At 39.8% G+C, this 24385-nt stretch overlaps 1 protein-coding gene across 2 annotated transcripts; it reads left to right on the top strand.

Annotated features, from left to right (window-relative positions):
* Positions 1-2901: 2901 nt before the first annotated feature.
* FGF5 (fibroblast growth factor 5) lies at positions 2902-22320 on the top strand. Of its 2 annotated transcripts, XM_021702408.1 has the most exons (3): positions 2902-3305; positions 9954-10057; positions 21713-22320. In XM_021702408.1, the coding sequence occupies exons 1-3, from the start codon at positions 2945-2947 to the stop codon at positions 22058-22060; spliced, it is 813 nt and encodes a 270-aa protein (XP_021558083.1). In that variant the 5' UTR covers positions 2902-2944; the 3' UTR covers positions 22061-22320. The 2 variants fall into 2 exon arrangements, with proteins under 2 accessions (XP_021558083.1, XP_021558084.1); XM_021702409.1 differs by lacking the exon at positions 9954-10057.
* The last annotated feature ends 2065 nt before the right edge of the window (positions 22321-24385 follow it).

Raw genomic sequence — 24385 nt, 5'->3', positions numbered from 1 at the left:
GGGGGGGGGCTTTCGATGATCCCGGAAGTAACCAGAGAAAAGTGGCTCACGCTCTCTTTGAGTGAAGTTTAGGGGCGTATATAGCCTGGGTTAGCCGAGAAGGTGAAATGAGAATTTTTCCGACTGCACAGTTGCGGTGAGCAGAGGTTCAGCGGGACCCGCTGCGCAGTGAGTTAGGCAGGGCGCGGGTCAGGGCGGGCAGCCGGGGAGCGCAGGGCGACCGTTCCAGCCTCTGCTAAGCTGCGGAGGGAGCAGGCTTGCAGGCTTCGCGCGCGAAACACGTGCACTGTCTTCTTTCACTGTTCAGCTTCTGCAGGGTTTTTTTTTTAGTAACCAAATACACGTTTAACTCTCTTGTTATAGATTTTAAAAGTTTAGCGGGCTCCACCCTACTTCCTTGCGCACACCACGAGGATTCTGTTCTAAGCACACAGTACTCCCCCCGCTCCCCGCCCCCCGCCCCAGTATCTGAGTTGAAAAGGAACCTGGGGTCCGGTTTGCCAAATTCAATCCCTGCCCACAAGAGCTGGTCACTTCTCTTGTCTTAGTGAATACTCGGCTCTTCCTAAAGTCTTCCCCTCGGATCCCAGAGGAAGCCTAAGTGCACCTAGCCAGCCTTCAGGTCGAGGTGGACTAAAACCCAGGCAGATGTCTTGGCCTTCCTAGGTCATCTCTAGACAAAAGTTTGGTCCTCTCTGGACTCTTGCAGCTGAAGAGAAGGATACAAAAAAAAAAAACGGTTGTTTCAGTGGGGGTGTGACTTGAGAAGCTGAAAGAAGGGAAAAAGACAAGGGGCCAAATCTCAGCCTCCAGAAGCTCAGCCAAGTGGTCTGTGGCTTCCCAAGTTTGGGGAAGAGGCTGATAGTGAGTCTGGGGCAGGAGCCACTCCTGCCCCTTCAGCAGACTCCTAGGGAAGAGGAAGAGGAGAAACTGGATTTGTTTGGAAAATCTGTGCCCCATGAGGCATGGGATAGACCGTGTGACACGAAAGGGGACTTACTGATGGCATCCAGTGGCACCTACCTATGGGCCTTTAACTCTGACAGCTTTGTCACCGAACCAAGGGCATCACCTGCAGAAGGCACAGTGCCTAGGTTAGCATCCCACAATCATTCACTCAGGAAAGAGACAACTTCAGTCAGGGACACTGTTCTGAGGGACTGCTGTCTGTTCTCAGTGTCCACTTTCAGGATTGCCTTGTAAGGGTCTGCCTGCCCACACTAGTTAAAGCCAGAAGTACAGAGCCTGAGGCTAGAACAGTGTAAAGAGAAGGGGTGTTCAGTCCAGGATAGCATCTTACGTAGTGTATCAGGGGCATGTGTCCAAGTTCTGCACATCCATGTGTGATATGACCTCTCTCCCCCACAGTGGCTTCACTGAACTGTACAGGTGACTTTCTGTTTTATAGCTGCCTTGATCTTAAGTATTGTAGTCATGGAATATTTCCAATCCTGAAAAATCGATATGCATTTTATAAGCTTTTCATTATTGAGACAGGAACTCTTAAATGGGTATTCAGTAATGGATAAAGCTATATCTTAACATCAACCTTGGCTTCTGTCAATTGACCTTATTGGTCAAAATTACAGCCTTTTCATTAAAATGACCAATGAATAATGTATCAGAGTGTAGTTTAAAGCTCCAAATATGTTTTCAGACAGAAATATTACAAGAATGCAAGTCAGGTATATTTCTCAGATAAATGACAGTAGGAGCATTGCATACACGGGAATTCTCGGTTCTCAGGTTTCCTGAAACCCAGCGCGCGCATCATTAATCATTCATTGGGGTCGGTCCTTCAGTCAACTGCAGCTCTGAGTAAGCCGAAGCGAGCCCTTAGCTAATCCTTCCTGCCAAGAGGATCCTGGGGTGAGAGAGGACAACTGGACAGTCAGCCACATGTGCTGGTGCCCAGACTTGCCCCTCATGCCCCGCTCCGAGCGCGGTGTGCGTGTGCGCTCACCCTCCCGGACACAGACCGAAAGCTTCCCGTAAGGAAAAACAAATTCGGCATAATGTTTAGCGCAACCCAGAGTTTCCAATAGGAAAGTGGCTCGAATCGTGGCCTAATGGCTCAAAGTGGCTCTCTAAATGCCGAATAAACCCACTCCTTAGCTGTTTAATAAATCAGAGACAACAACAAACAACAACAGCCTTCTCCTCCTGCCGCGCCACACCAAAGGCTTCCCAAGTTGGACTGCGAATCCTGGTTTGGTTCCCGGCTGCAAGCACTTTGAAGCGCTGGGAATCTCTCAGCCGGACTTCGTTCCCGAGGGATTCCCGGGGCTGGGGTTGTGCTTGCGGGGTCTGCTGGGCGAGGGGAAGGGACCCTGGAAATTGGGTCCTGGGTGGGCAAGAGTGCGTTGCTGGGACGCAGGCGTGCAGCGGAGGTTGGCGAGGACGCGAACTCACTTCCACGTTTAGACCCCCCATCTCGGTTGCTGCCCCTGGAGGACTCAAACGCTCGCGCCGAGCTCAATTCCGCGCAGCGTTTGCTCTGGTGGGAGGGTAGCCGGCTGTGTGGCGCGTGAGAACTGCTGGGGTGCGTGGCCCTGGTCTGCGCGTGCCCAGCGTCGGGGTGCAGCGCCTCTCCTCCCGGCTTCTCCTCCCACTCACTCTCTCCCATCTCCTCCCTCCTCCACACCCCCCGCCCCCGGGACCGCGAGGCTCCCTCCCCGCACCGGCCAGAGAGTACACAAAGCGGCGGGTGAGGGGAAGCTTTGCAGGCGTGCACCAAGCAGTGAGATCACTGGCGTTATAAATATCCCAGCACCCGCGCCGAGATCCGTTCGAGTGGCCTCTCTCTCTCCCTCCCTCTCTTCCCCGAGGCTATGTCCACCCGGTGCGGCGAGGGGGGCAGCGCCAGAGGCACGCAGCCGCGCGGGGGCTACGGAGCCCAGAACCAGCCCTACAAGATGCACTTAGAAACCCCGCGGCTGGAAGAATGAGCTTGTCCTTCCTCCTCCTCCTCTTCCTCAGCCACCTAATCCTCAGCGCCTGGGCTCAAGGGGAGAAGCACCTAGCCCCCAAAGGGCAACCCGGACCCGCTGCCGCCGGTCGGAACCCGGGGGGCGCCAGCAGCAGCCGGAGCAGCAGTGGCACGACGTCTTCCTCTTCTTCCTCCGTCTCCTCCTCCCCCGGGGCTTCTCTGGGCAACCAAGGAAGCGGCTTGGAGCAGAGCAGTTTCCAGTGGAGCCCCTCGGGGCGCCGGACCGGCAGCCTCTACTGCAGAGTGGGCATCGGTTTCCATCTGCAGATCTACCCGGATGGCAAAGTCAATGGCTCCCATGAAGCCAATATGTTAAGTAAGTTGCTCGCTCTCCTGGCCAAGCGCGTCCTAAGCGGGCAGTGGGGGATTCGGGAAGGACAGCGGTTATTCCCTGGCCCACGGGAGCACCTTCTGGAACCCTGGCCGCTGGGACCCAGCTGGCCCTCGAAACGGCCGGGCGGGTTGGGTGGAGATGCGTCTATATGGCACGCACACGCGCACCCCTCTCGCGGGTATGAGGAATGGCGATTCCTGAGGTGTAGGCTACCAGAGGCTGGTGCACAAGACAGGTAGACCTTGTTTCCAGTTTGCCGGGGTCCCAAAGAGGAGCCTCCAGTCTGTGCCTGGAGAAAAAACAAAAATCTTCTTTCTGCTCGTTTGGTTCCTGTTTACCTCCTGCTTCTGTTTACCAGGCAAGCATTTTTTCAAGAGGTATCAAAGTGCATCCCTATTCCTTGCCCATAAGTGAACAGTTATTTTAGAAGAATCAAATCTCACATGCCGCCCCTCCAACTGCCACCATAAACCCCAGAGTAATATATATTATACATTTATGTATCCGTGTTTGTGTCTATTGTATATACATATTTGCACATTATATGCATTAGAATATCTACGTATATTCTAGGGGAGACCAGACATCCCCTCCTTGGAAGAAGACAGTGATCTGGAAAACTGGACACGTTTAGAGAAAGATAGGTGATGGACATTTGATTAATTTCAGAGTTGGGTTTGCAACGTTTAGTATGTTGAGACCATGACAGCACCTTGTTAGGAAGTGGCCAGCCTTTGGTCCCCAAGGACAATTAAGGAAAAGTTCTTTATTTTGGAAGAAACCCAAAGGACGTTCAATTCCTTACAGGTGCACATCGTGTAAGTTTTTTTTAAAGCAAAGTTTTACGTTTTCTTTCTGAGTTTTCTCTTTAGCTCTCTCTTCTTCCACTCTTCCCATCGCCTCTTTTCCTTCCACCCCCATCTGCGTTTCCAGACCATCACTAGCGCTCTTCTGATTCCTCTCACTGCCTCTAGGTAGCTGAGGGGAGAGAGGATTTGGGGGTGTGTGCGGAACTGGGGCGATCTCTTTGAGGCTCTTCCTCGGTAGGGCCAGATCGTTCGTCCAGCAGGGGTTAATCCAAAAGACAGACCCACAGCCGGGCCTGTGAGGTATTCAGGAAGAGCGGGAACGTGGCCAGGAGATTGCGCTGCGGACGGTCACCTGGCTGTCGAGTGTCAGCCTGGTAGCTCCCAGGTGTACTTAACTTGCTTCGTTTCAAACCAACAACCCCACGGGCCACTGAGCTTCTTACTTACCCAAGCTCCGGAGGGGCGCGGGCGCCACAGCGGGGCTGGCAATCTGGCAGCCGCCTCCCAAGCAGGGTTGGAGGTGCGCATGTCGGTGGGGTGGCCGGCTGGCGACGCTCCTCCCGGGGGTTTCAGGAGGCGGGCTGTGGAAGACCTGGCGGTTCGCGCGGGAAGAGGAGCGGGTCCATGCCCGCCCGTGCCCCAGACTCCTCTTGCGACCTGTGCCGCTCCGGCTGGCCGTGTTACACGCGTTTGGGTGGTCTGGAGCCCTGAACCGGAGAGAGGGCTCTTCGAGTATGCCCTTGCGAGCCCCGGGGCCTCCCACGCGCTCCATGCAGGAGCCTGTTTCTAGGTTTTAAGGTTCATTTCGCCCTCATCAAACAACTCACCGTCTTTGGTGAGAAAGGGCAAGGTGTGTTAGGGTGAAGGGGAATTTTCTGAGATTTCAGGGACAGCGAGAGTCACATTTACTTCAGTATTGCCATTGGTCCTTCTCATTTCCCCCCACCCAATTCTTTACTCCATCAGATACCAGACAGAGCTCATTCCGCACTTCTAGTGATCTTTCCACCTCTCTTTTACAGGAAAACTTTTTCTGTTCTGTTCTTGTAGTTTATCCAGGAAATCAGCACCAACACAGATAACTTCTGTGTTCCCAAGGGAGGACCCAAAGTTAACATGCAACAGGCTGCTGGTTGGATCTCAGGGGGGGAGGTTTGGGTGTACTAGGGATCTCTGAAATACCAGACTCATTCCCTATATATCCACCCTCTTCTCTTGGAAAAGACAAAGATTTTTGCTGCTTAGGCCTTGCCAGAGGGGAAGTTCTAGAAAAGCATATATAGGAAGGAAAATGAGAACAGATCAACAAAGAATACATTCACCAATTGACCAATTGACCAATATCTGCTATTTCCAAGGTACAGTTTATTTTAAAATCGACTTTGAAAGATACCTAAAAAAGAACAGGGATGTTTACTAAACAGCGCCTAAGTAGCCTAAATGAAACTTCCTTGATTTAACACTTTTCCCAATTCATTCCAGTATAGAATAGCCTTTCAGAGTTTAGTCTGTATCTTTCATATGGCTTGCCTTCATTCACTCATTCACTCATTCATTCATTCATTCATTCATGCACCCATAATAGGCTACGTACATCATCAAGATTGATATTTTGATTACTTTTGGGAGTTGGGGGAATTTTAGTTTGTTTTTGCCTTCCATAGATTTTTCTCACAGAGGAAACCGTAACTTAAATGCTTAAATCATGGTGATGTTCTTCTTTGTGATGTCTGGAGTGTCCAATACTACTAACTATGATTTTGCCACCACTGCTGGATGAAGAATTTATGAAATATGTCATGTTTAGTGGGAAAGCATGTAATTTAAAAATTTAAAGTAAGCCTCTGCCCTAAAGAGCTGTGAAAGAAAAACAGAAGCCTGCTAATTGTTGGGTGGTCATATACCTCTTTGAAAGCAGCACTTGACGGTTTCCTGACACGTATGTAAACTAAGGTGTTCGTCATGGGCTGTTGGTTAGAGTACATAAGGAAACATTTGTTGTTTAAGTCTCACAAGAGACACTGAGAGCTGGGACCAAAGAGGACCATAGATGATACACCAGAGTTTTACCTCATCATCTCATTTTACTGTCTGTAAGTTAGCAATGATAAAAAACTTACATTTCTTTGGTTACAGCATGCTACTTCATAAAAGAGTCAAAACTTTGCCATCAAACTCCCTTCTAGCAGGTTCTTTTAAGCTCAGTAATTTTCTGTAATGTTTGTCAGAAGAGATGCATATATATAAATATATATCTCACAACTATCATTTGACATTAACATTTCTGCAAACTGAATATTTTCTAGTTTTACCATCCGGAGTGTACTCTGGCCATAGATTTTTGAAACACAATTTACTTAAAGCATACCACTTAATATGTTCTTAGCTTCTTTTATACAGTAGATATCCCAAGTTTGGAGACAGAAAAAAAAAAGCTCATTGCAGATACACTCTTATTATGAAGAAATACTAGGAAAGGGTGAAGAAAGATGGGCAAGAAAACCCAGATGATATAATCTAACTACTGAATAGAAAAAGAAGTTTTGCTTTAATGTATACGCTTTCAAGTTTAGCTTCAATGCTTCTGTTGACTTATGTCGGACCATTGAAGAATAGGCAGTCAAGTAATTATCAATTCAGGGAGCAAAAGTTGAAGGATGTGGCTGCACAAAGCCAAAGTGTTCACATAAAATATGAAAATTCCAATCATATATTCTGACTAAACAGAACCCTCAATTTTACTAATTTTTAAAAATCTAAATTCACTATCAATTTTCGTTTCATGTAGAGTCAACCTTTTAAATAGTCCCCCAAGCCTAGCTAAATCAGAATCTGTATCTACTGAATAGAAAAACTCAAATGGAAGATTTCTGTTACTAATTTAATCACTGAAAACTGCTAAACTGGGTATTTCAAGCCTCAGATTTGATAGTGATGTGGCATATCTGTTGCTGTGTGAACGCAAGTAGAGAAACTTTAGTTTTAAATTATTTTTCTTCGAGGATTTTCAGATGAGCTGTTGAAAGCTTCTGAATACATGGGATATCTGTGTCTATTATGTCATTCACTAAGAAAAGAGAAAAGGGAAAAGTCTACATGATTTTATCAACCATCATTAATAGAGTCCTGTTGTATTAAAAAATCTGGAGAGGACTAAGGTAAAAAAAATCTAGACATATATTCTCTTACTGAAATAAACTTACTTTGTAATGCATGCCTATGCTTGTAAGTGGGTGGATTAAACAATGTGTGTATAAATTCTTGCCTCCTTCAATCTAGATGTCAACCCCCAAATTCCACCAAGAGAAAATAGGTTTTTTTCTGTTAAGCACTGCTTTTTTCTTTTGATCCTCTTACATGTTAACACCCTAGGAAAGATAACACATTGTCACCAGCACTCTAATGGGAAATAATTACCCTGCCTGACTCCCCAAGCAGAAGTCCAAAATCGCTGGAGAGTAAACGTGTATCCATACATGTGTGCACATGGGGTGTCCTGAAAAAGGGAAGAGAGGAAGTGAGAAGGTCAAAGAAAACAATCCAGTTTAGCAGACATTTCACTGACTATCTGATCTGTGAGATACACTTGGCCTTCCACAATTTTGCTTAGGGATACCATCTTGGCATCCATAATGTGAATTGTAAATTCCCATAAAATTAATTATTCTTGACTCTAGTAGGAGTCAGGAAATAACTGAAATTGAGAAAAATTTAGTTTTAGAGAAATGTTTTCTGGGATTTATATATGTGTGATTTAATGCATGTGGGTTTAAAATATTATATAGAATTCTTTAGTGCGTTGCTGAGATTTGGCATAGTAAAATCAATAATTGTGCGATCTCTTGGAGGTGAGGTCAGAGAGTTGAATTGTAGAATCTGCTCCAACATTCTAGTAAAAAAGACATTGTGAAATTACTGTTGAATTACATTGGAAATTATGATCTTAATACCGTTCTCAATATTACATCATAATTACATTAAGATTTAGAAGATCATGCCAAAGTTGCCTATGTGAAAAAATAATTATTTCATCTGATCTCATCTTTATCTTTCCTGCATTCTTCATACTTTTAAATAGAATAATATATGTAATAAAAATACATTTTTAAGCTTTCAATTAAATAAAATTTTTTAAAAATTATAAAATCCATTCATTCCCAGGCAGTATACTATTTTTACATCGGAACTTGCAAGAAAAGAAACCAAGCAGTATATAATAAAATAATAACCCTTTACATATATTATTTCATCTTCCCCATGTAATTTGTTATGATGCAAACTTTACATAGCATATATACACAGAATGTACATACAGTGTGTTAGGAAACAAGTGACTCAAAATGAGTTTTTCTCAAAATAGAATACGTTACTTGTCAGAAGCTATAGTTTACATAGGCAAAGCAGTGCTCCCATTAAACAAATATTTATAGAGACTTTGTTTTGACCTCTCAAATGTTAACCTGTAAACAGATATATTTAATAAGAATTTTATCTTTCGGGGCTACCCTGTATTTTTTTCACTAACACACAGGTTTGCATTTACAAAACCAAGTAATCTTCCAAAGAATGGAATAAAAACACTAACCATGTAGAACCATGAGTAGATTGGGGGAAAACACAACTAACTCTCCTTTTCTACCAGTCCATATTGTCCCTTTTGTTTCTCTCTTTCCACACATAGACAATTTCTCATGTTTCTATGTCTCATTTTTTAACGCATTTACGCAGCATTCACAATTACTTCCCCATCTTCCAAATATCTAAAATCATTAATGCTGTTTTTAATATCATTCTGTAATTGCGATAGAAATGTAACTTTGCATCATGTTCTAACTATATTATTTTGTCCTCCCCCACCTATTTTTTGGCAATTTGATGTAGGCAATTAACAAAAAGCACTACGCTTTTCTCATGTTCATATAACATTATATATGAATTTATGATAAACAGGCAGGAATTCCAATTATATACAGACTATGAATTTCGTCTTCTTAAAATACTCTTATGAACTGTGGTATGTGGTATTCTCTTGACACAGTTGATGTGGACTTTCAAATTATTATAGGAGACATTGACTTGATAATGCTAACTATGAAATACTAAATATAAACAGTAATGTAATAAAATACCTCATTAAATGTTTTGCCAGAAAAGCCATTTAAAATGCAAGATGTCTCAAACCGTAATGCATTAAACACTCATTGAGCCAATAATCCCAAATTATTTATAATGCTTTCAACATCTTTTTATGTGTAGTCTTTAAATGAACTACTCACTGAATGATTGAATATGGTATATATTGATTTGTCCTTGTATAGTTATCATAATTTGAGAAGAGGGATTTATTTCATGTAAATAAGTAGAATTTATCTCTGGCTTTCCATGGGTTATACTAGTCTTGGGCCAGACTTTATGAGATTTAATATTAAAAGCAGTGTATTATCTCTGATAGAAAACAATGGATGAGAATTATTTTGAAAAACATTTAAAGAAATTCTTTTCGATTCCTTTACAACTAGAGAAGATTCTATTGTTAAACATTGCTTACTAAAAGTGACTTATTTGTAAGAAAAAAAAGAATTACAAATGAACCAGAAGTAAATTTTCGAATCTTAAAATTTGTTATTTTAAGTGAACACTTGCATGCTAAGCTTTTCTTTTTTAACATAATGAATGTCATGAAAAATAAGCATGTTAAATACCGTTCTTTTTTTTTTTAATCACAGCTATAAAGAATGAAAAGAATCTATGTAGAAATTTAATTCTTCACAATGATATGTAGAGGAGTCTGTGTTTTATTTTGGGATTTCTGTCATCCTAGGTATTTTGGAAATATTTGCTGTGTCTCAGGGGATTGTAGGAATACGAGGAGTTTTCAGCAACAAATTTTTAGCGATGTCAAAAAAAGGAAAACTCCATGCAAGTGTAAGTAGAACCACTTTATATTTGTTAAAGGTCTTATGGAGATTTTACATTTGTAGAATGGAATGAAGTGATTTTCCACACTGGTAGATGAAAAATTTGCTCAAAGGATGTAATTTTTTAAAATTATATGTACTTTTAACCAAGATGTCTTTGTAAGTAATCATTTTTATATTTCATTAACTTGAAAAGATAATATAGAATCCACAAAAAATTTTTAAGGATGAATGTATTTGAAAATAGCACTCTCAAAGTGATCGCCATTATTTATTTCTTAAAATTGGCTCAACTGAGGGAAAATATTATGGAAATGATAATATTATATAACAGTTAAAATGTCCATATTTATAGTGATTGTGTGTGCATATTTAGTAGATCAAGTTCTTATTCAATTTTACAAGGTATTCATGATGTCAAAAATTAGGTCTAAGTAATATAACATATTTTCACATCAATAAGTATGGAGAGAAACCAATAATGAGAAGATTTTGATCTTCCTTAGAGAAATTTAATTTATCCATTTGAGGACTCTCATTTTGTATTTTTGTTGCATCAAAAACAATACTTCTTAAAATTACAAAGACTAATTTTGCACTCAAAAGTTTCTTCAAGCCACTTATATGTTTTATAATCAATTTACAAATTATAGATTTCTGTGTTTTTTCTGAAAATGCTCACTACTTGGGAAGCATTTTAAAGATAATATGTCTAGGTTGGTTTTTCTACTCACAGATTTGATTTACTTATATTAGTACATATGCACAGCACTTAAAAGTGATTTATGTTTTTTCTGTAGTGTACTAAGATTTGTCACATTATATCATTTTTACAAAGCAATTATATAACGTTAGTCCTTTACTTCGTTTTCTCTTTAATTTTTACTAAATAAATTGGAGAAATACCACTTTTCTGGTTTTTGAAGTATATAGGAAATTTTAATTAAGAGTGTAATCAATTGAAGCTTACTATTTATGATTTTTAATTACAGTTCTTTAAAAAATTCATTGAGAGTTTCACTTGTTTCAATGTGTAAGAATTTCAATTTTCCTTTTTCTAGCGTTTAATTTTCCTTTTTCTAAAAGTGACTTGTTAATGCCTCTTGGAGAGGGTAGCAGAATTCAAGCTATCTCTACAGTTATTTGAGGATTAAATGAGATAATACATTTAAAATTTTTAAAACAGTATGTGGTACATTGTAAGTGTTCAGTAAATACTATCTATTATTATACAGTAATCTAAATATAATAGAAATCTCAGTGGATTAAGATAAATGAAAAACCTTTGCTAACCTCTTTAATCACCGATTGCAAGAATTATGAAAAGATTTACCTGCTTCATCTTCTGAGGTGGTTATTGTAATCTAGCAAGCTATAATATAGTTCTCATAAAGTAATTGCTCTTTGATTATTTATTCTAAAGGGTAAAGTTCTGCATCTCTGTGCACAAGTAGGACGTGCCATTTTTTTTTTAATTTTTTATTTATTTATTTATTCTTGAAAGTCAGAGAGAGAGAGAGAGGCAGAGGCAGAGGGAGAGAAGCAGGCTCCCCGCCTAGCAGGCAGCCCGATGCGGGACTCGATCCCAGGACCCTGGGATCATGACCTGAGCCGAAGGCAGACACTTAACCATCTGAGCCACCCAGGCGCCCCGGACTTGCCATTTTTATTTTATTTTATTTTATTATGTTACGTTAGTCACCATACAATACATCATTTGTTTTTGATGTGGTGATCCACAATTCATTGTTTGCGTATAACACCCAGTGCTCCATGCAGTACGTGCCCTCCTTAATACCCATCACCAGGCTAACCCCTCCTCCCACCCCCCTCCCGTCTGAAACTCTCAGTTTGTTTCCCAGAGTCCATAGTCTCTCATGGACATGCCATTTAATCAAAAAAATAATATTTGATTTTTAAAAATCCACATGCAGAATAGAAGACAATGATCAAACACATCTGAACACAATAGCTTTTCCCCAGTCTACTTTAAGGTTGTAAAAAATTGAAACACTTTGAGAATCTAAGCATCATAATAAAGTGCAGTGCATGTAAAGAAACTTTCTCTTATTGGTTTGTTTTGGGTGAGCACCTTAACTTCTAAATTGTTCTGATTTGTGCTCTTGTACATGCAAAAAATAGACTAAACTTGGGCCAGCTTAAGGATAATTGCCACAGAACTCAAACTATTGCAAATGGATGCCAATTAGAAAGGTCATACCGAGAGGTGAGGATACATGATTCCCCTGTCAAATGCAAGTAACAAATTTCCAGAAATTTGACCCAAATGTCTAAGGATGGCTGGCTGAAATAATGCAGATAATGCAAAAACAGCATCTGTTATTCTTTCTCATCTTGGCAGGCTAAAGTTATTTCATGGAATAATGACTTTTAAACAGTACAAAGCAAGTCTTGCTCTTGTCACTCACTGAAGCTCTTTGATATAAAAGTCATTCTAATGACTTTGAGCTGAATTGTAGATAAAAAATTAAGCCCTGCGATTATGTGGATTCTTTTTAAAGCAATTGTCCAAGCCCACTTTCTCTTATCTGAGCTTTTATTAGCACTTTTTCTCTAGATGGAAACCTAATTAAATTATAAAGTGATTTATTTTTAAGGAAGTTGAATTTAGAAATAATATTAATCCTAGCAATTATCAGTTTTATGCCCAGATGGTTTCTTTCTTGTTTTTTTTCTAGTTAAACACATTGAAAATTGTTCTTGTAACTTTAGATATAATTATTTGCTTTAGTTTTGATTTTCACAAAATTGCTTTGTCACTAAAAAGGCGAGAAAACCTTTATATTTTTAGGATTAAATGTGTAATTCATGAGCTGCTTTAAATTAATAACTGCAGAGACATTTAAAGAGTACTTTATAATCATTTTGCTATATATATATGTGTGTATATGTATAAATCATGTTGTACATCTTAAACTTACACAATGTTATATGTCAATTATACCTCAACAAAACTGGTAAAAATTTTAAATTAATAGAGTACTTTCAGGATTTTATCTATAGAGTAAATATGAACCAAAAATGTATAGCATTCATATAATTCTGGAGAAAGTAATGCCCATACTGTATTGAGAAATATTCATGGATAATTGTAGATTTTCAACTTAGTTTTTACAGTAACAATTAGAATATTAAAAATTAGTTGCTAGGTACAGACAATGTATTTGCATAGTTCTTTAAAAACTCTTTTACTCACTTTATGTCATTACATGATTAGGTGAGGAAAGAGTCTTAGCAATGTTAAATCATTTCCTAGGTTAACACAGTTAACAAGTGATTGAACCAGAACCATCCTTTTAAAATTCTCTTTCTCTGTAAATGCTATAATGCTTTGTAGGTAAAAGCTAGTTGAAAGAAGATGCTAGGTTTTGTTTGGAAGCAATTACATTGTTTTCACCTATTGTTTTATAGGAATTAATAATCACATAGTTTAATAGTATTTTCATATTACATGTTAAAGAATAAATATTGTGGTGCATCCTTACAATATTTTGCTTGTGCTGTGCACCCCCTTACCCAAGCTCTGTTTGGACTCTTTTTTTTCCCCATCTATTTCTGTGTCTCTAGTATTTGACTTTAAAGTCCAGAGAAGCAGAGGGGATGTGTTCGCCGCAGAGCTTATCACAGAGTTTTACACAGGTTGGTCATTCAATGTGATGATGTGTTGCATAGGGAATGCTTCTCAAGATGAACTTTCAAAGCAGAAGAGAGCTCTGTTTTGTTCACTGAAATTTTTCATTTAGAAAATGCTTCACTATCAGCAGACACAAAGATGGCAGACAAAAAAGAGCCGAGAATGGGTTACACTTAGGCAACATTTGTGCTGATGTTTTTCTCATGCTAAGTTTGTTAATTCGGTAAGAGAAATTTTGTTTGAACTTCAGTCATCTCTGTGGGCACTTCTTCTTGCACTCATTCAACCTACATACTCGTCGCAACCTACATGCAGCTCTCCTTAAAATCTTTACTAGTATACTCCAAATATACAGTGCAGCCAGATTCCTACCATGCAGGTTTTTTCAGCATTCTTTACAAGGATGAAGGTGTCTGGTCTCCTTCTCAAGATGTGCTAAGAATCATTGAGAGTTGGAGTCGATGTCTGCCTCCCCAAGAGCCGTGAAGGTTAGTCAGAGCTTTCGCTGTGACCTCCACTCTCCTTCTCAACTCATTCCAGGCTGAGGTACTTGTGGAAATGAGCTCGCTTCTTTTTCTGTCTTTGTCTCTCTGCCTGTTTGTCTGTTCCTGTTCCTTCCTCACTCTGTTCTTGCTCTCTCCTCAGGTTTATTATCTCTGTTGAAATCCCCATACAGAGCCATTCTAGATTTATCTGAGGTGGGTCCAGAGGTAGGAGTGTGGTGGTTACCAACACAGTTAGATTGTGTCATTCTAGTTAAATTAAAGCTAGTCATTTTACCTAATCTTTCTCTCCGTGGTTTTATCAGCTGTAAAAGGAGGAAAACTAAAGTACCAATCTATTGTGATAGTTGAGCAGTTTAAATGAGATAATACATATAAAAGACTTAGAATAGTGCCTGGAAAGTATTCAGCATTTAAAGATTTTTAAAAATTTATTTATTTGAGAGAGAGCATGAGTGCACAAGCAGTGGGGAGGAGGGAGAAGCAGACTCTATGCAGAGCAGGGAGCCCCATGCGGGACTCGATCCCAGGACCCTGGGATCATGACCTGAGCCGAAGGCAGACGCTTAACCAACTGAGCCACCCAGGCGCCCAGTATTCAGCATTTAATTTAAAAAAGATCTTCTTTAATTTGCTCTGAGGCAGCTGTATGATGATCCTGTCTCCTCTCTCAGAAAAAGACTTTCTGCTTTGGGGGTCAGGCAGCTGTGACCCCTCAGATATTTAGACCAGCCCCCAATCCTATTTATCATTGACCTTTTTTTCTGTAGGTCCAAATTTTTTGTGTCCACAGTAGCCCCTTATCTCAAGAGTTTTGCTTTTTTTCAAAGAACCTAATTTGAAAGCAAAATTCTCAGGCTCAAGCTCTTAAGAGACAAGGATTTCTTATGATCATAATCTCATAATTCTTTTAGAGCCCTGTTGCATCTTGTTTTTTCCCTAAAGAAAACGGAAATCCTGGAAAAGATGGTTATCATGTTTTTTTCAGCCTTTTCATAAAGTATACATGATAGTGCATTGCCTATTGGGGGAAAAACATTTTAGCTTGTTTTAAAGGTCCAGAGAGAAGCATGTGGTAGAATTATTTTTGTTTCTCAGGGCTTTAGGGGATCATGTTTGGAAGGAAAGCTAATTGCAGAGTTTACGAAACAGGCATGGAATGTGTGCTTGATCAGCCCTAAGCAAGGACTAGAACATCTTCCTTTCCTGGTTTCGGAGGATGCCAGCTGGCTTGCCCAGGATGGGAGTCTGGACTGGACTTCCTGCGCTGGGGGCAGTGTGAGGAGGAGTCAGCAGGCCTAGAGCTCGGCATGTTTACTGAAAGGGGAAATGGAGGCTTGGACAATAGTTAGCATCATCATCAAAAAAAAAAAAAAAAAAAAAAGATAACCTATTAAGCACTCCACTCTCCCAGTCAAGACCATGAGCTCTATAAAGGCATTTGAATAGAAATTCCCCTTGCCCTCTAAGGGCTTTCAATTTACATAGTAAAACCAAATGTCCAGTAATTCAAGCTCAAAAATGGGCTCAGGGCTCTGCCTTTGCAGTAAATGCCAGCTTTCCCTTGATTTCACACTATGTGACTCTAGCTAGGGAGCCTCTTTTATTGAGGAAATCTGGGTGTGATGAATTGACTTGTAGCTTCAGAGATCCATTTCAGCCAAAAGTGAGAGATGGTGTTCTATTTCTGCAATGGTTTGGGGAATGGCATTGTTTTTCATCAGTATTTTAACATGGAGCAACTTTAAGACAGGTAGGACTAGACGGAAGTCTAGGAGATGCCCTTGGGTTTGTGTGGTGTTAAGGAGCTGGAATCTAGGAGTTGGAAGATTGGAGCTTGAAGTCACAGGTGCCTACCCTGGCACTTGGTAAACATGGGGCTTTAGTGAATTGTTTTCTTTACTTCTCTGACCGGAGAATTAGGTAATAGCATTCTGCTCGTCACGGGATTATTGCGAGGGTGAAATAAGAGATGTAAAGCCCCCTGGCACATAAGAGCCCTTGATAGCCCAGCTTTTTGAGTTATTAAGAGCATCAGAGTGAAAACTCTTACCTCACCTGCCTCAAATCACACAGGATGCTGGTTAATGATGCAATTCCAGGGTCTCACCTTAGATTTACTAAAACACAACCTCTGGAGATAGGGTCTTGGGAGTCTGCATTTTGAACTGGCTCCTGGAGTAATTTTAAGTCAATTCATAAAGTTTGGAGGGGGAGAAGTCCTGTGGTGGGTATTCTTCATTACATTATGTCAGGTTGGTCTATTATTAAATCTAACTTGTATATTCCCTTGGTCACTCAGGATGAAGAACCGAGATATAGAGTGGACAGATGTTCAGTGCCAAGCAGGAAGTAGGCTATGCCCTGGAGATAGCACAGTATGGCCACAGCTGACCTCTAAGTAGCCTTTGTAGTCAAAAGTAAAAGGCAGCCCTTTGGGTGCGTGCTGCCCTGCGCTGGGGTACTCTGCGTGGAAGCATTGGAACAGGGCCTGCCTTTTAGCCTTTAATCACCACCAGAGGTGGGCGCCTTTGGTCAGGGAACATTCAGCCCAACCACACAAAACGGCCTAGGCTAAGGGCACCTGGCAGGGACAGCCCCATATGTGGGAATAGGGATGGAGCCCAAGAAGCACTAAAAGGAGGTAGGGGAACCAGAAGCAGGGATGCATGCAACAAGGGAACTTTGCTTAAAGTACAATTTGGTTTATAATTGTTTTTATTATAGTCTATAATAATAATTTAATTATTTAATAATATTCCAGCCCATAATAACATTCTAATTATTTGTATTTGGTTAATTATTTCTTCACAAAGTTTTTCAAAAGAGGGAGGCAAATCAAAGAAAACAAAGTGAAATAAAGAACTAAAATTATTAAATACCCCACAAACTCCGAAGAGTATACCGGTGTTGGTCCAAGTTCACTCCTTTCTCCATCCACCTTCCGTATACTGCATATGTACTTCTGTCGTTGCACGAAGTGAGAATTGGTGCCTGTTTGCATGGCCTCAGCTCATTCACCGCAAGATCCTCAATCATGATACAACAGGATATTTACGAAGGAACAAAACTATGTTAAGAGGTTTTAGAAAGCTTTTAAAAAATAACGTTTCAGAAAGAATTTTCTGTTTGGCTTACTTGGCCCTCAGATTTCAATTAAGCAGAATTAGTCTTTTCTAAAATATCCCAGTTAATCAAAGTTTTACTTTCTTTGAACTGAATTTGACCTTTCTCCTAAACATCCATTGTGTGTTCTCACTGTGGGAAGAGACGAGTAGAATCAAGGCACAGCGTCCTTCTAATCAAAAATTTCTTGTTTTCCTTAATTGCGCTCTCTCCCTTCCTCTGAAGAATTAGGCTATTCAAGCAAAAAATAGTTTCATTTGTTTTGTCCATTAAGACTATATTAAATTACATTAGGACTGTATTAAATTACATAAAAATTAGCCGACCATTTCATTGTAGTTTTGCAATTATGATGTGTTGAATGTAACTTGTTTTTACACTCCTTTTTTACACTCCTCTTTACACAAGATCAAGGAGAAATTAAGGAGAAAAACATATCATTTAACTCAACAAAGAGCATGGACAGGACATGTCTGTATTGTTCCTCATTGGAAAAGTGACAGCTAGCACAGTGCCTGACATGTGATACATAGTCAATAAGCATCTGTCGAATAGACTCGTAAAAAATGAATTTGGAACAAAGAAATGGGTTCTTTAGGAACATTCTTGCGTTTGGTCTTGTAATGGCCGAGGGTGCTAGCATGATGCGGTGATGGGGTCCAGAATTCAGTAGCTTATTTGGAAATTTCATTCACCTCTCTACTTCACACCTTAACTATAGAAAATGTTTTTCTGGCAACTTCACTTTTTCTAGGAAAATATAATGTAGTTCTATTATTTAAAAATATGTGTTTTGCCAAAGGACTTCTTATAATTCAAAGGAGATTTAAAAAATTAAAAGAAGTCTAGAAAATTTATCATCTGAAATGGTGTAATGGTAAACGTATATATATTTAAATACCTTGTAGCTAAGACCCATATTGCTTACTGACTCTCTGCTATAAAAATGGTTCATGCATGATATTAGGGACAGAAATTCATGCTTAGGGTCACCATCTTATCTGAACAAGGCCAGGAGTAGTGACAGGGGCAGTTAGTCCCTCAAGAAGAAACTAGATCTCCTGATGAAAAAAGTCATTGAAATGTTTGTTTCAAATGGTTCTGTTCCATCGCAGCTGGAAGAATTTTTCAGACAAAACATTAATTTAGAAGTCAATTAAGAAAGCCAAAACAGTCTGACTGCCTTTACTCCTATTCTAATGTGGGAGCTGGAAAGGCTACAGGGCTTCACGTTGTGTGTGGGTCCTTAGGTTCTGGGCACCTCTGCCCCAGGTGACAGTTAGTGACCCTTGAAAAATCTAGAGCCCAAAGAGCCTTCTTTCCTCTTAAGAAAGAGATTAAGAACATCAATCTTAAGGAGGAAAAGAGAAAGGTTTTAGATGGAATAATTTTAGCAGGTAGAGTTGGTGGGCTTTCACCCATATGAAGACTCTAAGATGGAATTGCTATAGGTTTAATTCACCATGGTGTGTGTGTGTGTGTGTGTGTGCACACACTTGTCAGGAAAGAAAAGGTTAAATAATACAGTACACTTAAAAAAACTGTCAAAATTGAATAAAGCAATCACTGCTATCCTTTTTCAGGAAAATGGATTTTTGCCAAACAAGAGTAGAAGTCAGGTCAAGGTATAATGGACATATTTTTGATTGTTAAGGGGGTCAACCCCCAGAGGGGAGGCCCCCCCCCGATAATGTATATATTTTTAAAAATGTTTTTCAAGTACATTTGAACAAAAACATATGAGGGAGGGTAAACATACCTGCTACTCTCTTTGATGAAACCCCATATATCTTTCTAAACTGCTTATCCTTTTATGTAGCAGAAAACATTACAGATGGCTATAGCTTTTATTTTAAAATAAATCTTTAGGATTATCTAACGAAATGGGAGAGCATTTAAGTCCTTTTAAAAGCTAAGCAACTATAAAAAATCTACATTTGACTTGTGAGAAAGTCTTTTTAATAGAAAATAGGGGGTGCTTGGGTGGCTCAGTTGTTGAGTGTCTGCCTTCGGCTCAGGTCATGATCCCAGAGTCCTGGGATCAAGCCCCACATCGGGCTCCCTGCTCAGTGGGAAGCCTGCTTCTCCCTCTCCCACTCCCCCTGCTTGTGTTCCCTCTCTCGCTGTGTCTCTCTCTGTCAAATAAATAAATAAAATCTTAAAAACAAAAATAGGAACAGTAAATATGTACTCTTCTATAGTGACTTCAGCATAGCGCCCTTGGCCTAGACATAGGCTGGTAGGGTATGACAGGATGAGAGGAATGCCATAGGTGGTGGTTCTTTAAAACACCCGCTTCCAGGTGCTAGAGATCAAATCCGGGGAATCGCCAGTAGACTTGTGAAAGTTCTAGATATATAACTTGCTAGCCTTCAAATAAAGAGCCTTATTGATTGAACTATGCTTGAATGTAAATAACCTGGGTAAACTGTCATACATAACATCAATGTGCTGTTGGAAGCGCTCTGAAATTGGTTGCCTTCCAATATTGTCAGTACTTTGCACAAGTCAAAAAATTCATGTGACCATCAACAGTAGATCTATGTAGATTGTCTTGTGGTGTTCTGACTTTCAGATGACAATGTTGTGCAGAGAAAAGCTTGGCACTATTAGAAAAAGCAAGAAAAAAAAAAGAACTCTTATTTCCATTATAGTACCTCTTGGTCTGATATGAAAATGATATCTCATAAGTAGTGTTTTTCTCTATAGACATCAACATATCTGGTATTCGCAAACCCAGGAATTCCAGATAATGGTGCTCACTGATACTATGAAACGTGGTGGTCTGGTCTAGGACAGGAATTATTACTCTTTGGGACCCTTGGCCTCTTTTGCATTTGATGAAAGCTACCCATCTTTTCCCTAGAAAAATATTTTGGTACTCACAATAGCCCTATGAATGATTGTGGATAAGGAGCCTAAAGCTAAGACCTCGATTGGCAGGATTGGTATTTGATCTCAGGTCTGACTTTATGCTCATGCTTTCCCCCATACACTTTCCTTTAATTCCTCAATATAATCTCTTTTTTTTTCAGATTTTATTTGTTTATTTGTCAGAGAGAGAGAGCACAAGCAGGGGGCAGAGGGAGAGGGAGAAACAGGCTTCCCGCTGAGCAGGGAGCCCGATGTGGGGCTCAATCCCAGGATGGTGGGATCATGACCCGAGCCGAAGGCAGATGGTTAAGGACTGAGCCACCCAGGTGCCCCCAATTCCTCAACATAATCTTCTGTTAAAAGTTAATTGTTTACCTGGAAATTTCAAAGTAATTTAAAACCAGTAACAGAATTTAAGTATATTAAGAGTTCCTGTTATTTTTATATGCATTGATATTATTTCACTAAGACACAGTAAACAGAAAATCATCAGCATCACAAGCATGGCAAAATAAGCATCTTCAGAGCTCTTCCTGGCCAACTTTGGCAGCCCTACCTCTTCTTCCACCACACACCCTGTAGGAAAGTTACTACCTATAGTATGTCATGCCGACCTGTGGACACACTGTTCCCCCTCTGAGAACCCTTTCTCGTGTCACCTGCCTTACTAAAATCTTGAAGACTCAGCTCAAATGTCATCTTTTGTAGGAAGACTTCCTGCCCTCTGCCCAGCCACCCCCATCCTCTTAGATTCCTTTCCTCTATGCTATCGTTGTACCCTCTGCATAGCGCTGTCATAAGCCCCCGTATCCAGCTGCACCGTGATGGGTGTTTACTTGTCTGCTTTTTCCACTATTCTGGGAGCATTTCAAGGGCAGACATTGTGTGTGTCTGAGTGTGGTTGTGTGTGTGTGTGTGTGTGTGTGTGTCTGTGTGTGTCTGTGTCTACAGAGGGAGAGAGAGACAGGGAGAGATCTGGATGAAGTATTGCTAGTGACTCCAAAAGTAATTTTTTCTTCTTGGCATCGAATATTCTCTCCTGTATCTCTGTGTGAAGATATATTTTTTCCTAAAGAACTCTAACACATGCAATATTAATAGGGCCATATGCTACCCCTCTCTCAGCACCATGAATCACACTGATAACATTGAAAAATGTATCCTTGTTTCAGAGGAATAATATGACCCCATTTCTCTGAATATGAATTCATGTTTTACCAGGCAAGTGTTCCTTAGTAATTCAGTTCCATTTATTTTCTTGATGGCTTAAGAGGGGGAAAAAAATCTTAAAATATTAAAAGTTAATTTTTTTCACTGCCAATCTCAAATTTAAAACCACAACAGAATTTCAATATATTAAGAGTTCCTTGTTATCCTTTTTATATACATTGATATTATTTCACTAAGGACATAGTAAACCGAAATCAGCATTGCAAAGACCTCATTTTATTGCATGCTGAAAGTATTATTACCACTTATGTTTCTTCTTCTTTTCTCCCCCCAGGCCAAATTTACAGATGATTGCAAGTTCAGGGAGCGATTTCAGGAAAACAGCTATAATACTTACGCCTCAGCAATACACAGAACTGAGCCAGCGGGCCGGGAGTGGTATGTGGCCCTCAACAAGAGAGGGAAAGCTAAGCGGGGCTGCAGCCCCCGGGTCAAACCCCAGCACATCTCCACCCACTTTCTGCCAAGATTCAAGCAGCTAGAGCAGCCAGAACTTTCTTTCACGGTTACCGTTCCTGAGAAGAAAAAGCCACCCAGTCCTGGGAAGCCAAAGGTGCCAGTGTCTGCCCCTCGGAAGAGTCCCAACACCGTGAAATACAGACTCAAGTTTCGCTTTGGATAATCTTCATCTTGGCCTTGTGAGAAACCAGGCCTTGCCCTCAGGAGTTTCCAGGGGTGTCTTTACAGCTCTGAAAAAGAAAAATGTTTGGATCCAGCTCCAGCTCCACTACACTGTCTCGAAGTCAGGTCCTGGGTTTCAGTGTGACTGAAACAAAGATGTCTTCTGATAGGAACCGAATCGGAATTCTTTGTCCAGTATGGGGGGCACACTGTTTCAGGTCCGGAAGACGAGGAAAGCCTTTTGCTTTATGCTTAGTGCATACTCGGTATTTTCAGAAAGTTAAACAGTGCGGACTATGTATTTTTCTGACTTTTACAGCTCAACCTGAAAGAACATACATGATACATTTTTATTTTTGGTTTCCAAAGAATATTTTGATGCAGATAAAATATTTTATTAACTTTTGTTTTTTGTTTGTTTTTTTGTTTTTTAAAAGTACCTGTGCATTGAGCATATTTTCTTACTTTTATTATTTTAATTAATATGACATAACCATTTGAATGCAGTTTATGAATATAAATGTGTTTATAGCCCATTTGTAACATGTGGATTTTTTTCATTTCTCTTATTCATTGCACTTTTTAATTTTTATTATTTTTTTTTACCATACCTCAGATAACGTAAGTTTAGTTCTTCATCTTAAAATGCTTAAATTCTCTTCAATGGCACCAAAGGCTCAGCTTAGATCTGTGTGTGTGTGTGCACGTGTGTGCATGTATGTAAATTCAGGACAGTATGTGGAATCCTACCCCTTTGGTGGCTGGGCTATAATGGGTTGGGACTAAGGGGAGAGTATAAGGATTTTTTGACGGAATTATAAATTGGAGATAAGGAAAAGGATTCGAGGCACAAGTACACTAAGTTTGCAGCATTTATTGGGATCTAACTCTGCCTTGCCTTCATTTCTCCTTTTATCTACCCCTCCTGCCCTCATGCTTGAATAGCTGGAAGAATACATTTTATTCTGTCCATCAAGCACACACTATGAAACCAGAACGTTTTAAAATACCTCTTGTACGATCCTCTGCTGTCCCCACTGTATAGATCCACAGGGAGCAGCCCACTTAGCAGAAAAACATGTAGACCCGAAGGAGATGAATCGTGTAACAGTTATGCACGTCGAGTCCCGTTGTCAAAAATATTCTTATTACTCAGCCTAACGCCCTTTGAGTTTGCTATCCTGAAGGTAACCATTCCGGTGAATAGATAGCCCTTTAGAATAGATACTTTCTGATGTAGATTTTTAGAAAGCTGGCCATGCTGTATAGGAAATTTAATTTGGGAACTCGATCATTGAAAAGGGCACTTAATTCTCAACCCGAATACTGAATGTTGGGCATGAACCACAGAAAACTTAAGAGAATTTACATGATTTCTGTTTTCTTGGGCAATCATTTCTATGGAGTTCTATAAAATGTAAGTGTTTATATTCAGAAATGTGCCAATAAAAAAGGTACAGCCAAAGCTTACCAGTATGTCTTTCACAGGAAGAGCAAAAGAGTTCACAGAAAGCTTGTGTTTTACATTTAAGCATGCTTCTTTTCTTTTAAAGGATATTGACAAACTTTTTAAAAGTATGGTTTATTTTGGTGCACAAATGCAAAGTAGAAATTTATCACAATTGAACTTACTACTACTTAAGCAGTTTGCTTTCTTTAAATGGAAACAAATTATACACATATAATATATATGAAATCACCCATCGACAAAAACATCATGCCTATACTCTAGTATTATGTTTTATTATAAAGCCAATAATCTGACTAAATATTGTTTGCATTTAATGCATGATTTTAAAAAATATAAAATGAAATACTACACAAATTTCTTTAATTTATACATTATAATTCTCTTGGGTTAAATGAAACAAGATTTTGGAGACAAAATATGTCTGACTCTTATCCAGCTGGCATATCACCTTATGTGCACAGTAAACAGCTGAAAATAACCCTCTAGTTTACTCTAATATATTGTTAAGAATTGTGCACTGTGTATCAAGTTCTTAGTACACATGAAAAATTAAAATTGTAAAACAGAACAGTAGACATGTGTTGCTAAATGGGCAAGGAAAAGATGATAGTAATGATGATTAACAACAAACTAAATTAATGCATATATTATATTAGGTTAATGCTGCTGGTAGTTTGTTAAACCATAAAGTAATAGCTTATCTTGTACTCCTAGTTTGATTTGATTAGTATATGAAAGTTAAAGTAGGATAGTTACTAAATATATATTATGCAAGTCAGGACTCATTAATTTCAAAATTTAAAAGCAAGCTAAAATTTTTAAAAAAATGTAAATTACACTTATCTTCAGTTTACT

The sequence above is a fragment of the Neomonachus schauinslandi genome, chromosome 2 (assembly GCF_002201575.2).
Source record: "Neomonachus schauinslandi chromosome 2, ASM220157v2, whole genome shotgun sequence".
NCBI classification, from domain to species: Eukaryota; Metazoa; Chordata; class Mammalia; order Carnivora; family Phocidae; genus Neomonachus; species Neomonachus schauinslandi.
This window is presented reverse-complemented; position numbering and strand designations above follow the sequence as displayed.